Source organism: Echinops telfairi, unplaced genomic scaffold (genome assembly GCF_000313985.2).
Source record: "Echinops telfairi isolate 266 unplaced genomic scaffold, ASM31398v2 ScPeMD7_18;HRSCAF=68, whole genome shotgun sequence".
NCBI lineage: Eukaryota > Metazoa > Chordata > Mammalia > Afrosoricida > Tenrecidae > Echinops > Echinops telfairi.
This window is the reverse complement of record NW_022103915.1, coordinates 98,491,333-98,504,502: the sequence shown is the minus strand read 5'-3', so window position 1 is coordinate 98,504,502 and position 13,170 is coordinate 98,491,333. Positions and strand designations below refer to the sequence as shown.

The following is a 13,170-nucleotide window of genomic DNA, read 5'->3' as shown; positions in this document are numbered from 1 at the left end:
TAGAGCAGCGGTTCTCAACCTGTGGGTCGTGACCCCTTTGGGGGTTGAACGACCCCTTTCACAGGGGTTGCCCAATTCATAACAGCAGCAAAATGACAATGATGAAGTATCAACGACAATAATTTTATGGCTGGGGGAGGTCACCACAGCATGAGGGTCCCGGCATTAGGCAGGTTAAGAACCACTGGATGAGAGATTAACAATACAAAGCGTGGTAGGATATGGAGCAACTATACCTGGGAAAACAATTTGGCAAGTTCCTGTAGTTACCATCCCATGAACCACTCCTACAGATTTATCCCCAGAGTAATAAAAGCATGCGAGGGGGTTTCAAAAAGTGTGTGGAAAAATTCCATTATCCACATAAAATAAAATTACATTTTCCACATAAAGACTTGGATGCAGATGTTCATAACTGTAATATTTCCATACAATGAAAGACTAGTTAGCGATAAAAAGAACAATCTCTGAAACACCCGACAACATGGAAAAAGCACCAAAATTTTTGCTAAGCAATTGGAAACAAGAGCTATATTAAACATAGTGTATGATTCCATTATATGAAATTCTACTTAAACTAACCCAGGGGGATGGAAAGCCAATCTGGGGTGGCCGGGTTTGGGGACACCAGTGGGAATTGACTACTAAAGGGGCAAAGGAAAGTTTCCGAGTGAGGAAACCTACTCTGTCTTGATTGTGGGGGTGGCTACTGGGATGCATACATTTGTCAAAATACATTCTACTTAAAATAGGTGTATTTTATTGTATATAAATGTTATGGTAATCATGCTTGTTAAGAGGAAGCATGTGTAAGCCACTGGTGTAGTAGGTGTAGGGGGAATAAGTCTTAGAGGTATAACATTTTGCCAAATGATTTCAATGAATGTAAGGAACCAATATGTATTGCTATTATAGTCAAATAAAACAATTAAGATTTCAAATAAATAGCAATACATAAGCAGGGCTATAAAGTAAATAGTACAGGTAAGCTTGTCGTGAAATATCCCGCTGTCCCTTCATTTCCTAGCTTTAGTCCCCATACCTAGACTCATAATGACTCTCCAAGACCTTGTAATACTTACTGATTTTCCCACCAGAAAGCTCGAACGTAAACTGGCAGATGTGAAAACATTTGATGAAAGGCCCTTCATTGTGATGTAAGCCAGAAGGACCAGTCACTTAAGCTCAATAACCTCTCCACATTGCAACAGTATTGTCTCTGATTTATAGGACAAACTTCCACATTCTGGAGTTCTCTAATTCCCCAAAGTACATTGTTGTTTATAACTTGAAAGCCACCTGATCACTACAGCCAGGGTGTTTTAAATAAGAGGCCTGTAATGGAAACAAATTTTTACGAAAACATTCCCGAGAAAGAGCCAAAACTCTGCCAGTTCCAGTAATGAAGGAAATGAGAGAGAAATAAATTCTCTTCGTTATTGTGTAATTTTTTAAGATACCATTCATAGTTTGCTTTTTACTCTTCCCCTAAAATGAATTTTGTTGTTGATGCTGAAAATATATACAGCAAAACATTTGCCAACTCACCTGTTCCTGTAGGTGCAGTGTCGTGACGCTGAGCCTCTGAGTTGTGCAAACCTTTTCCTCTCCTTTTCTGAGTTGCTCCTCTCTTCCTGACCTCAAACTCACCGCCCTTTAAGGCACCTATTTGAGCTGCTATGTTTTGTTCTCATATGTTCTTAAAGCAGCGGAATATTTGAGCCGACTTTTGTTTTAGTCGTCAAGCTAAGCTATTGTTTGGTTTTAAGAAGGCTTCGGGGGATGTTTTTTGTTTAAGGTTTAAAGATTATTTCAGGGCAATGATTTCAGGAGTTCACCCATTCTCTCTGGCTCCAGAAAGTCTAAAGTCCATGAGAATATGAAACTCTGTCCTCCACACCCCAGCGCACCTTTTCCCCCCCAATAGGATTATTCTATGGAATCATTGCTCAAAAGACCTGGGCACTTCTGATCTTAATGGCAAAGTAGACCGTTGTTCATGGACGCAATTAGTTTTATGTTTCATATTCTCATATATTCAGGCTCTCCTCCTTTCTCTGCTGCTCTAGACAATAGTGGTTCTCAACTGTCCTGATGCCACGACCCTTTCATACAGTTCCTCATGTGGTGATGACCCCCAACCATAACATTACTTTCGTCGCTACTTTATCATTGTCATTTTGCTACTGTGATGAATCGAGCGACCCCTGTGAAAGGGTTGTTCAGCTCCCAAAGGGGTCGCGACCCCCAGGTTGAGAACCGCTGCTCTAGGTGCCGCGAAACCAATTGTTGGGCTTTTGATGGCCTCTTGCGAGCTTTTAAGACTCCACGCAGTATGCAACCTGCAGGTAGAACAGAAGCACCAAGCGCAGCTGTTCCGCCAATCAGCTGGGACGTAGCGTGAAAGCGGGATCCTAATCGACCAAACCCAGGAAACCAAATCGAGCCTAAGCAGTTACTCCTTGATTCATGTTAGTATAGACGTATATCGATCGCACAACGAACCTTTTTACAGGTACACAACTTACGGATGGAAGTTACACCCGTCAGCTGTGCAAGGTGACCTTGATCAATGTGCTATTTCCACCACCATTAACCTTCATTTCCCCCTTCCTCCTGTTCCTGGTAAGCACTGATAAACTGTGGTCTCTGCTACCGCTGTGGTGTCGAGTCCTACCCATATTTGCCGGGTGGTTGTTTTTTGTGGTGGTCTGTCCATATAAGTGCGGTCACAGAATATTGCTGTGCTTATTAGGTGCATCAAGTTGGCTCTGATTCAGAGTGACCCCATGCACGACAGAAGCAAACCCTCTCTAGCCCTGTGCCCTCCCCACCACTGTGGTTATGTTCGAATCCATCCTTATAACTGACGGGTTCACTCAGCATGCCTCTGGCTCCCTGCTTCGCTGCAGCACGTACTGACTTCGCTTCTCGCAGGCCTGCCCGCGAGTACAGCACCAAAGGACCTGTCTTGATGAACGACTTTATCTTGTGCATGTCTCCCCCAAAGTGTACCAGGTAACTTCCTCAATGAACCTCATCATCGGGAGCATTGTCTGAGGCCTTCGTGGCTGAGTAGTATTCCATTGGATGTATGTATTGCATCTTGTTTATCTATACATGTGGGGATGGGCATCGAGGGCAGGTGGAGTCACCATTGACTATTTGTGAATCCTGCTTCAATCATCATTGATATATTGACTCTCATGTCTTTGCGGTATATACCTAGAAGTCCAACTCTTGGGTCAGATGATCATAGTAAGGGCTGGGATGCTGAGCACTGTCAGCCGGTGGAACGCATCCCCTTCTCCTCGGGAGAAAGACGAGGCTGTGCGCTCCTGTAAAGAGTGGCAGTCTGTGAAACCCTGCCCCGCACTCCACGACCACTGAGTCCACTCTGACTCAGAGCAACCCTTCAGGCCAGAGCAGAACTGCTCCTGTGGGTGTCTGATATGTCACAGTTGTAAGGAGACCTGGGGCTTCGTGGTTCAGACTTGGCCTGCTCATCATAAGGTCAGCAGTACAAAACCACCAGCAGGAAGTCCACGTGCAGTGTGATTCAGAACTGACTTAAGAGCAGTGGGGTTTTATGGTAGCTTACTATTGTTTGTGGGAATCAACACACTATTTTTTACCACAGCTGTTTCATCTTGCATTCCTACCAGTAAGAGATATGCCAAGCCCACTGTTATCAGTTCGTACTCATATTCACTGTATACCACAGGGTAGAACTTTTTGAGCTTTTTGAGACTGTCAATCTTTAAGGGAACAGTGGTCTCATGTTTTTGCTGCAGAGCAGTTGCTGGGTTTGAACTACCAACTTTGCAGTTCCACTCAGTGCTTAACTCACTATACACTGTGACTCCTCAGCAGTGGGTAAGAACTTCAATTTCCCCACATTCACACCAATGTTTGTTATGTCCTGCTTTTTTCTCCCCCTCTCTTTTCTTTCTCTTTTTAAATCTAAGTCATCCCAGTGGGAAAGCAATGGTATCTCATCATAGCTTTGATGTGTGTATCTCTGATGGGTACTGATGCTGAACATCTTCTCGTGTGTTTGGTGCCCATTTAAACATCCTCTTTGGTGAAAGGTCTATTCAAGTTTTTTTTTTAACCCCTTTTATGATTAGATTATTTGTCTTTCTGGTAGGATGTCCAAGTTTTATGTATACTTTGGTTATTAAATTCTTTTTAAACAGCTATTGAAATAAATCTAGAGGTTAGAGGTAAGGAATTCTTTCTGAAGTAAACGTTGTTTACACTTCAGACATAAAATGTAGATAATATTATACTACGAGTAGCACATATTCATACTTGCTATTGAAAATAGAGAACTCCGAACCCTGGCTAGTCTCATCTTAGTGTAGTGTTTTCCACAATGGGTTTCATTTAGGCATTTGTTAACAAACAGATGGAGTGCCTGTTTTTGAGCCAGGTCCTGGACTGGGTGGGGGAACCTGTGATCAGAAAGACATAGCACTTACTTACTCACAACTTGGGATCTAGTAGAGATGTATAAAATCACAGAGATATACTGCTATGCAGAAAATTATTTAATATGGCTCCTCTAGCGATAGCCTTTGTTACTCTCATCCCACGACCTTCCTTCTCCTGATGGGTTGAGTTAAGAAGGTGGAAGAAAGGTACTGATAGGATTATTAGATTCAGCTGTGAGCAATTGATGACAGTATGAAATCAGCCATCTCAGAGGCAGGAGGTGGGGTTCTTATTACCAGCAAGAGAGAAGTGCCAGGAATGGAGCATGTCCTTTGGACCCTGAGATTCCAGGGCATTGAAACTCAGTGATCCAGGAAACAGCCATGACACCAGAGGAGTGATGGAGAAGCAGCAGCAGAGAACCAGGAGCCAGGGCATGGGACAGAGCAATAGACTTCCCAGCTCACCAAACAAGTAAAGCCGAGGGCCTGCAGGCAGGAAGCTAGCTTGTGGAATGGACTACCTTTGGGCACTTAATTGGGGGAGATGGGTTTGCTGACACATGGAACTGGAGTTGTGTACCTTGGAGTGGAGGCTTATAGAAAAGTGGCAAGCCCTTTGGATATTTATTGGCAGCCGTACAAGAGTTTTGTAGCATTGCGCACGCTGGACAAGTGGCCCATGGCCAGAGAGGCCTGCCTGTGAGTACAGCACAAAAGGAACTGTCCTAATGAACGACTTTATCTTGTGCATGTCTCCCCCAAAGTGTACCAGGTAACGTCCTCAATGAACCTCATCATCGGGAGCATTGTCTGAGGTCTGTGTGGCCATTGTGACGAATGATCAAACCCAGCAACACGGGGAGTGCTGTGGGAGGGTCGGTGGCGTCAGAAAAGGCTGGAAAGGATGGAAGGTAGACGCGTGTCTGACCTCTGTCTCATAGCATGTAGCCTTAGGAGTCGGAGGAGACCAGGTACGGCCTTCATGATGTTCACACACACACACACACACACACACACACAGATACACACACGTGTGAGAGTAAAAAGAGTATTGTTTTCAGCTTCCAAACTCATACACACATGAGTTTATTTCATATAAAATGTGTTTAAACTTGTCTCTACGTTCAATGAATGGCTGAAGATAAATTCTCTCAGTAATAACTTGTCTTAATCTTATTAGGATGCTTAACCTGTATCCCAAAAAAAACCCACCCCCCACCGAACCTAAAACCTCCAAAACTGGTTTGGAAGGGGATCTGGTGGGCTATTACAATTCAAGGTCAGCACAGAAGGTTATAAACCCTGTTTTATTGGGATCACAAAGGGATCATCTTGATAGATTCACTCAGACAGGAAGCTCACGGGGTCTTGTTAGGAGGAAGTTTTCAAAAAGTTGAAACTGAATTGGAGAGGAAAAAGGGATTTTTCCCACAATCATGCACCTGCTCACTCTCCAAGGGTGGCAAGGAGTGGCCTCTGAGAATTTCCATGGGAAACTCACCCTGTGCACCTACAGTCTCAATCTCATCCCTTCAGACTTTTTTTGGTTCCCCAAAGGCAAAGATCATTGGTAAGGGAATATGATTTGAGTCCCTCAGTCTGTCTTGGAAGAAGTATGGCCAGAGTGCTCCGTAGCAGTGAAGGGGGAAAGACTTCGTCTTACACACTTTGGACATATTGTCAGTACAGAACAGTCTCTGGAGAAGGACATCAGGTTTGGTAAAGCAGGGGCAGGGAAAAAGAGGCGGGTCTTTTTGGCTGCATCAGTGTGCTGAGGCATGGGGACAGTTGTGAGGATGGCCCCGCACGGGGCAATGCTGTGTTCTCTTATGCAGAGGGTTGCTATGAGGCAGAACCGTCTCGATGGAGCCTCACAACAGACAACAAGAATGCCCAAACTGCTGATTTGACTTGCCATCAATTGAAGATCATAGAATTTTTACGGAAGGGTTCTCAATCTGTGGGTCGCTACCCCTTTGGGAGTTGACCGACCCTTTCACAGGGGTCACCCGATTCATAACAGTAGCAAAATGACAGTTTTGAAGTAGCAATGAAAATAATTTCATGGTTGGGGGGGGTCACTGTATGAAAAGGCCGTGGCATTAGGGAGGTTGGGAACCACTGGGTTAAAGAGATGGCCACAGCACTTTGCCATCAGAAGGGATCGACTTGGATGATGGATATGCTGAGAAACAACACAATAGCTTCACATTTTTGCTTAATAAAGGGTTCTATGGTTTTATATAAATACTTTTTAAAAAATCGTTTTATTAGGGGCTCACGACTCTTATCACAATCCACACATACATCAATTGTGTAAAGCACATTTTTGTACATTCATTGCCCTCGTCATTCTCAAAACATTTGCTCTCCACTTAAGCCCTTGTATTGATACTCTTTGATCTCTCTCTCTTACTCTGTGTGTGTGTATACATGAGTAATTGGTATTAACAAAGCATTAGCAGGAAAGAGTGGTGCAGAGAAAATAGCACTTTCCCCAGAAGTGGGTGAAAGAACAACAGGAGTGCACTATTATAAGGGGGGAAATAGGCTGTCACAGTGAGAAGTCATGCTGAGGAAATGGACAGGATCCATGGAGCTGTTGGGATTTTTGCTTTTGTTTTTAAATTTGTTCATAAGCAAGATAACTGACTCTGGCTAGTATAAACAAAGGGGAACTTGATTGGAAAGATTGGCTTACAGAACTGACGGGAAAGCTAGAGATAGGATCAAGGGCAGCTGTGGAACTCAACTATCTGCCAGCATGAGTTAGTGGCAATGTGCTTTTTTCCCATATAATCTGACTCATTACTCTGGATTTAAAATCTTGAGAAAGAGTCTCATTAACCTTGTATCACAGACGCACCCATTATTGTTCTACCAATGGGGAAAGTAATTCACCAAAAGGAATCCAAGTGCAGGGCCAAAGGAAGTTGGGGAACTGATATGGGAAAACCACCAAAGGCTTTCTGTGCTCTGTTGGGGAGCGTAGATTTTATCCTACAGCCTAAAGGAAACCATTGAAGAATTATCAACAAAAAAGGCTGAGATGACCAGGAGTGTAAATTATAGATCTTTGTGGCCTAAATTGGAGGATGGATTAAAAGGGAGAAATAATAGTATTGGGGAGACTAGTACATAAACACATAGTTGTTGAGGTGAAAAATGGCCAAAGCTTGAATTTGTCAGGGATAAAGATGGATACAGAAGTTGTAGATTGGAGGGGGAAAAAAACCCCCCAAAAACAAAACCCACCACCACTGAGTCAAATCTGACTTATAGCAACTCTGTATAGAGTTTCTGAGACTATAAATCTTTTTTTTCTCTAAATACTTTATTGGGGGCTCATATAATTCTCATCATAATACATACATACATCCATGTGTCAAGCACATATGCACATTTGTTGCCCTCATCATTCTCAAAACATTAGCCTCCCACTCTAGCCCCTAATACCAGTTGCTCATTTCCCCACTCCGTCCCCACTCCCTCATGAACCCTTCATAGATCATAAATTATTATAGTTTTGTCATAAGTTACCCTGTCCGATGTTTCTCTCCGCCCTCTTCTCTGCTGTCCATCCCCCAGGGAGTAGGCAATACTTAGATTCTTGTAATTGGTTCCCCCTTTCTACCCTACATTCTCTTCACCCTCCAGGCATCGCCCCTCTCACCACTGGTCCTGAAGGAGTCATCTATACTGGATTCCCTGTGTTTCCAGTTGCTATCTGTACCAATGTACATCCTCCGGTCCAGCCAGATTTGTAAGGTAGAATTGGGATCATGATAGTGGGCCGGGGGTGGGAGTGGTGGTGGCGGGGGCGGGAAGCATTAAAGAACTAGAGGAAAGTTATATGTTTCAGACTATAAATCTTTATAGGAGTAGATAGCTTCATATTTTTCTTGGGGAGAGGCTGGTGGGCTTGAACCACCAATCTTGTGGTCAGCAGACCAATGCCTAGCCCACAGTGCCAGTAGATAAATAAGAAAGGTATTTGAAAAATTGGACGGAATCTTGGCCAAGTCCCAGGTTTCTGGTGTGAGCATTTAGAAGTCGGTACCATTTACAGAGTGTCTTTTTACCTACTGCAATTCAATTGTAGCAAAAATACTGCAAGTGGTGACTCAGTTTGGGAGACTAGTAGTCAAATCATGACATTGGCTTTAGGGAAGGGTCCTTCCTGGTTGGTAGCCCTGGGCATTCTCTAGTTTCCTTGACTGCTTGAAGATGTATCTTCACATATAGTTATTGCTTGTGTGTATTTAAGTCTACTCTGCACTTTATATAAGATGCACTCAGAAGGGATCAGGTTTAGGACCCATCCTGCACGAATAAGATTTTGTTAGCATAGCAAAAAGGTAGGTAGATCCCATCAAGTAAACTCTGACTCATGGTGACTTTCTGTACAGTGTAACCAAATGTTCCCCAGTCCCGTGTCATCCTCATAGTCACCGGGCTGTTTGAGCCACGCTTAGGTTATGGAATCCAGCTCACAGAGAATCTCCCCCATTCTGGGCCCTCACTTAGCCAAACAAGACATCCTCCTCTAGCGAGTGACCTTTTCGGACAAGGTGCCCAAAGCAAGCAAGTTGGATCCATTCTCTATCCAGACTGATGACTCCTTAGAGGTGAGGATGGTAAGACTTTGGCTTACATACTTTGGACATGCTATCCTCAGACAGGACCATTGCTTGGAGAGGAACACCAAGAGTCAGTAAAAAAGAGGGAGACTTTCCACCAGGTGGGTTGAACCGTGGCTGCAACGATGAGCTCAAACAGAGCAATGATGGTGAGGCTGGGGCTCGGTGGGTCAGTGTTCGGTTCTGTTGCACACAGACCACTGCGAGTCGAAATCAACCCAATGTCCAACAACACTATTTGAAATTTTGAGACCAACTTATTTCACTTAGCACAGCATTTCCAAAGGCCCTCGTGTAGCTTGTATGATAGCTTAGGAAAATAAGGTAAACATTCTTTTTTAAAAATTTAAACAGATCATTTTATTGGGGCTCTTACAGCTCCTATCACAATCCATCCATCCGCCCATTGTGTCAAGCACATCTGTACATATGTTGTCATCATCATTTTCTAAACATTTTCTATTAGAGCCCTTGGTATCAGCTCATTTTTCTACCCCCCACCCTCCCTGCCTCATGAACCCAAGATAATTTATAAATTATTATTTTAAGGTGAACAGTCTTGTAGCTACCACCCACATCACACAATGGGACTTGTAACGCTGAATATGACCCAGAAAATGCTGAATATGAACCAGTTTAATCATAGCCCCCTGCTTTTCTCCATAATCACTACCACTCTGATAGTTATCACTACTTTACTTTTCATTTTTAAAATAGATAAACACATAATTGTATTACCAAAACAAAATGAAAACATCCTAAAAACCCCAAATTTCCTATTGATGCTAATTCCTAGGAGTTTGTTGTGCTACCACACATAGGTCACGAAACTAAACATTCTAGAAGCTTTAAGATCTAACTTTGTAGTAGACCCTCCAAAAAGCTACAATCTGCATTTTTAAAAAGTATTTCCTCTACCAAGAAGCTTATCAGCTGCCCTTTGGATTCTCATTCTGAGCTAAACAACTACCTGAGCACACATGAGCCCTCCATCCATCATTCCAGGATAGCCACTTTTTCATCGTCTTCCTCCTCCTCCTCCTTCTCCTTTGAACCCGTGGGACTGCCAGGATCCTTCCTCCAGCTCTGCTTTTGCCCTTGGCACGGCTTGCAGCCACATCTTTCTCATCTTTCTCATCTTTCTCCTTCAGCTTGGCTGCTTTCTGTTCGTAGGGCTGTTTGTCTTTGGCTGATTGTTCAGACCACATTTCACCTCCACCCCACCCCCACTTTTCCCCCAGTATCCCCAACGGGCAGTCCTGGTGTTCCTTTTGACCTCTGGGCGATGTTCACAGCACACCAAGAAGAAAGCAGATAGGGGCCTGCTAGGGACGCGGGGTCTTTTTTCCTTTCCCATCTGATCACCTTTGGGAGGAACGTAATTTTTCACCTCCCTGTCTTTTCGCGTGCTTTGTCGCTTTTTGCCAAATCTTCAAACTTCAACGTTTCCTTTGCAGACACGGTCTGCCGTCTCTCGGAACACTTCTTGGAGAACTCGGCCAAGCTGACCACTGAGGCCGCGTGTTTCTCCTCGTGAAGCTGAACTGACCCAGCGGTGTCTCTTCTTGTGCCCTCCCCAGCAGGTCTGCACCGAGGAGGCAAGAAGGCGTATGAGGACGCCTTGCCCCACGGCTTGTTGGGGTCTCCTGCGCCCATCATGAGGCTCGTGGATTCTGGATCTGGTGTGAGCTGGAAGCAATTCCTCAGGTCCACGAGGCCGTCGGATCCGGCCCAGAAGGTTCTGCGATAAACCGCAGTGACTGGTGGTTCATCGCTAACACAACCCTCAGCAGTCTTCCTCTTACTTTTCGTTGTGGTTTATCACCCAAGTGGGCCTAGATTTTAGACCTTATTCTTAGTTATTTTTGAACTTGATGTGTTTTTTCAGCTTTTGTACATTTCTCCCTCCATCCCTTCTTAGAATAAGTATTGAAGAAACCAGGGCTTTTGACTTGCAGGGTTTTCCACAGTCTGGATTGTACCGATGGCCCAGTCCCATACATCTTTTGTATTTACCGTAAATTAGCAGCACGATCCAGAGGCTTGGTAGGCTGGATGTTCAATCCCTTTGGGAGGCCTGATATAGTCTATTGCTATATCAGAAGGCTCATAACGTCTAGCCTTTGCTCTTTTGCTTTTAGCACCCATTACTGTGCAATGTCTAGAGACTTTCCGTTTATTGGAGTGTGTTAGTCCTGGTTGACTAGAGAAACAAATCCAGGGACACACTTATATGTGTAAGAGAGAACTTTATATCAAGGAGTAATTATGCTTCAATAAGACATTCCGGCCCAGTTCAGATCAAGCCCCAAGTCTGATATTAGCCCATGAATTCCTCTTCAGACTCACCCAGCACGTGCAATGCTGCAAAATTCAGGAAGATCATAGGCCAGTGGGTGCAACTTCTTGTGGATCCAGTGGCAGTGGAATCATCTCAGTGCTGGTGTGGATCTCCACGTGGCTCCTCCAGCTCTCTGAGTGTGGGTCCTTAGCAGCAAGGCGAAGCAGACAGAGAGGAAGTTCCCAGAATCCTCACGAGAAGGCCACGCCCACAAGCAGGCATCATCAGGCTCTGACCTGATTGACAGGCTAGACTCCACCCCTTCAGAGCTTGACATGAGATTATGTAACTACCACAGGGGGCTTTAAAATAGGGATATTTTATTGTTTTGCTTTTATTTATTGGCTTATAAGATACTTCCTATCATTTACTGTTTGGTTACTCAGGGCTATATTTTATATGGGAAAACAGGTTAAATGCTTGATTCAGTTTTATGTATCCATCTTAAAGATATTAAATTATTCTCGGTCAGAATAATTTCAGAATGTAGCCAATTAGTTGTTTATCATTTTTTTACACCACTAGTAATTAAAAGATTTAAGCATATTTGAAAATATTCAATCCACTACAATCCTTACCCTCATTAAAGTTCACTTGGGTCCTATTGGCCACTGGGAAGCTTCTGAGTCTGTAATTTGACTTGGCTTGACATGGCTGTCTTAGTCTTTGATAATATTCTCACTATCTGATATTTGAAGATGTTGCAGGCTAATTTTGTAAATATCATGCCTCAGTCTTAGAATAAGCTTTCTCCCCAAGAAACCTTCCATTCTCTTCATGGGAAATGCCATTCCAAAACCACAACCCGAACTTAGGCGATATCCCTGGCAACTGGCTTGCTCATTGTTCCCAGGCCCTTTTCCAGGGACAGAATAAGAGAAAAAGAAGAGTGGAAGAAGCAATTTGTGAATTCATACATTTCCAATTAAAATTCAGAGCTGGAAGGCTTTTTATTAATCACTTTTACATTGCACAAGAAAAAATCTGGCTCTTAAGAATACAAAGGATGCTGGACATAGAATATTCTATAAAGATTCAATTACCTTATCTATTTTACATATGAAGGAGTCTCGTCATAATACTAGTACTAATGCCACCACCAATTATGATTATCAAAAAGAGTTATACATTTTTCTCTTTATGTTTTCCCTCCTCTCTACATATTTCACTCAATCTTTTGTTTTGTTCTTATTGCTGTTGAAAATAGACACAGAAAAACACCCATCAATTCAATAGTTTCTACATGTACACTTTTGTGACACCTATTATATTCTTTGAGTTGTACAGTTATCCTCATCCTCCTGTTCTGAATTGTTCCTCCCACATAAATTACATGGACTTGTTGTTCTTGTTGTTAGGTGCCTTCAACTTGGCTCTGACCCACGGCAACGCTGTGCACAACAGGATGAATACTGTCAGTCTTGCGCCATCCTCACAATGGCTCTCATGCTTGCTCCCATGGCTGCAGCAACTGTGCCAGTCCGTCCTGTTGAGGGTCTTGAGTTTGTGCTGCTCTTCTTGACAGAGCATGATGTCCTCCTCCAGGGACTGGTCTCTCCTGATAACATGTCCAAAATGTATAAGATGAAATCTCTACATCCTTGTCTCCAAGGAGCACACAGGCCATGTTTCTTCCAAGAGAGATGGGTTTGTTCTTTTGGCAGTCAATAGTACTTTCAATATTCTTCACCAGCACCGCAATTCAAATGCATTGATTCCTCTTCGGTCTTCTGTATTCAACGTCAAACTT

General features: G+C 43.5%; 1 protein-coding gene across 1 annotated transcript in view; it reads left to right on the top strand.

Annotated features, from left to right (window-relative positions):
* The first annotated feature begins 2,884 nt into the window (after positions 1-2,884).
* LOC101652758 (40S ribosomal protein S18-like) overlaps positions 2,885-13,170 on the top strand; it is a 30,394-nt gene continuing 20,108 nt past the window's right edge. The window contains exons 1-2 of the mRNA XM_045287676.1: positions 2,885-3,018; positions 5,620-5,718. Coding sequence (XP_045143611.1) covers positions 2,885-3,018; positions 5,620-5,718 — 233 coding nt within the window. The remainder of the gene's footprint in view (positions 3,019-5,619; positions 5,719-13,170) is intronic.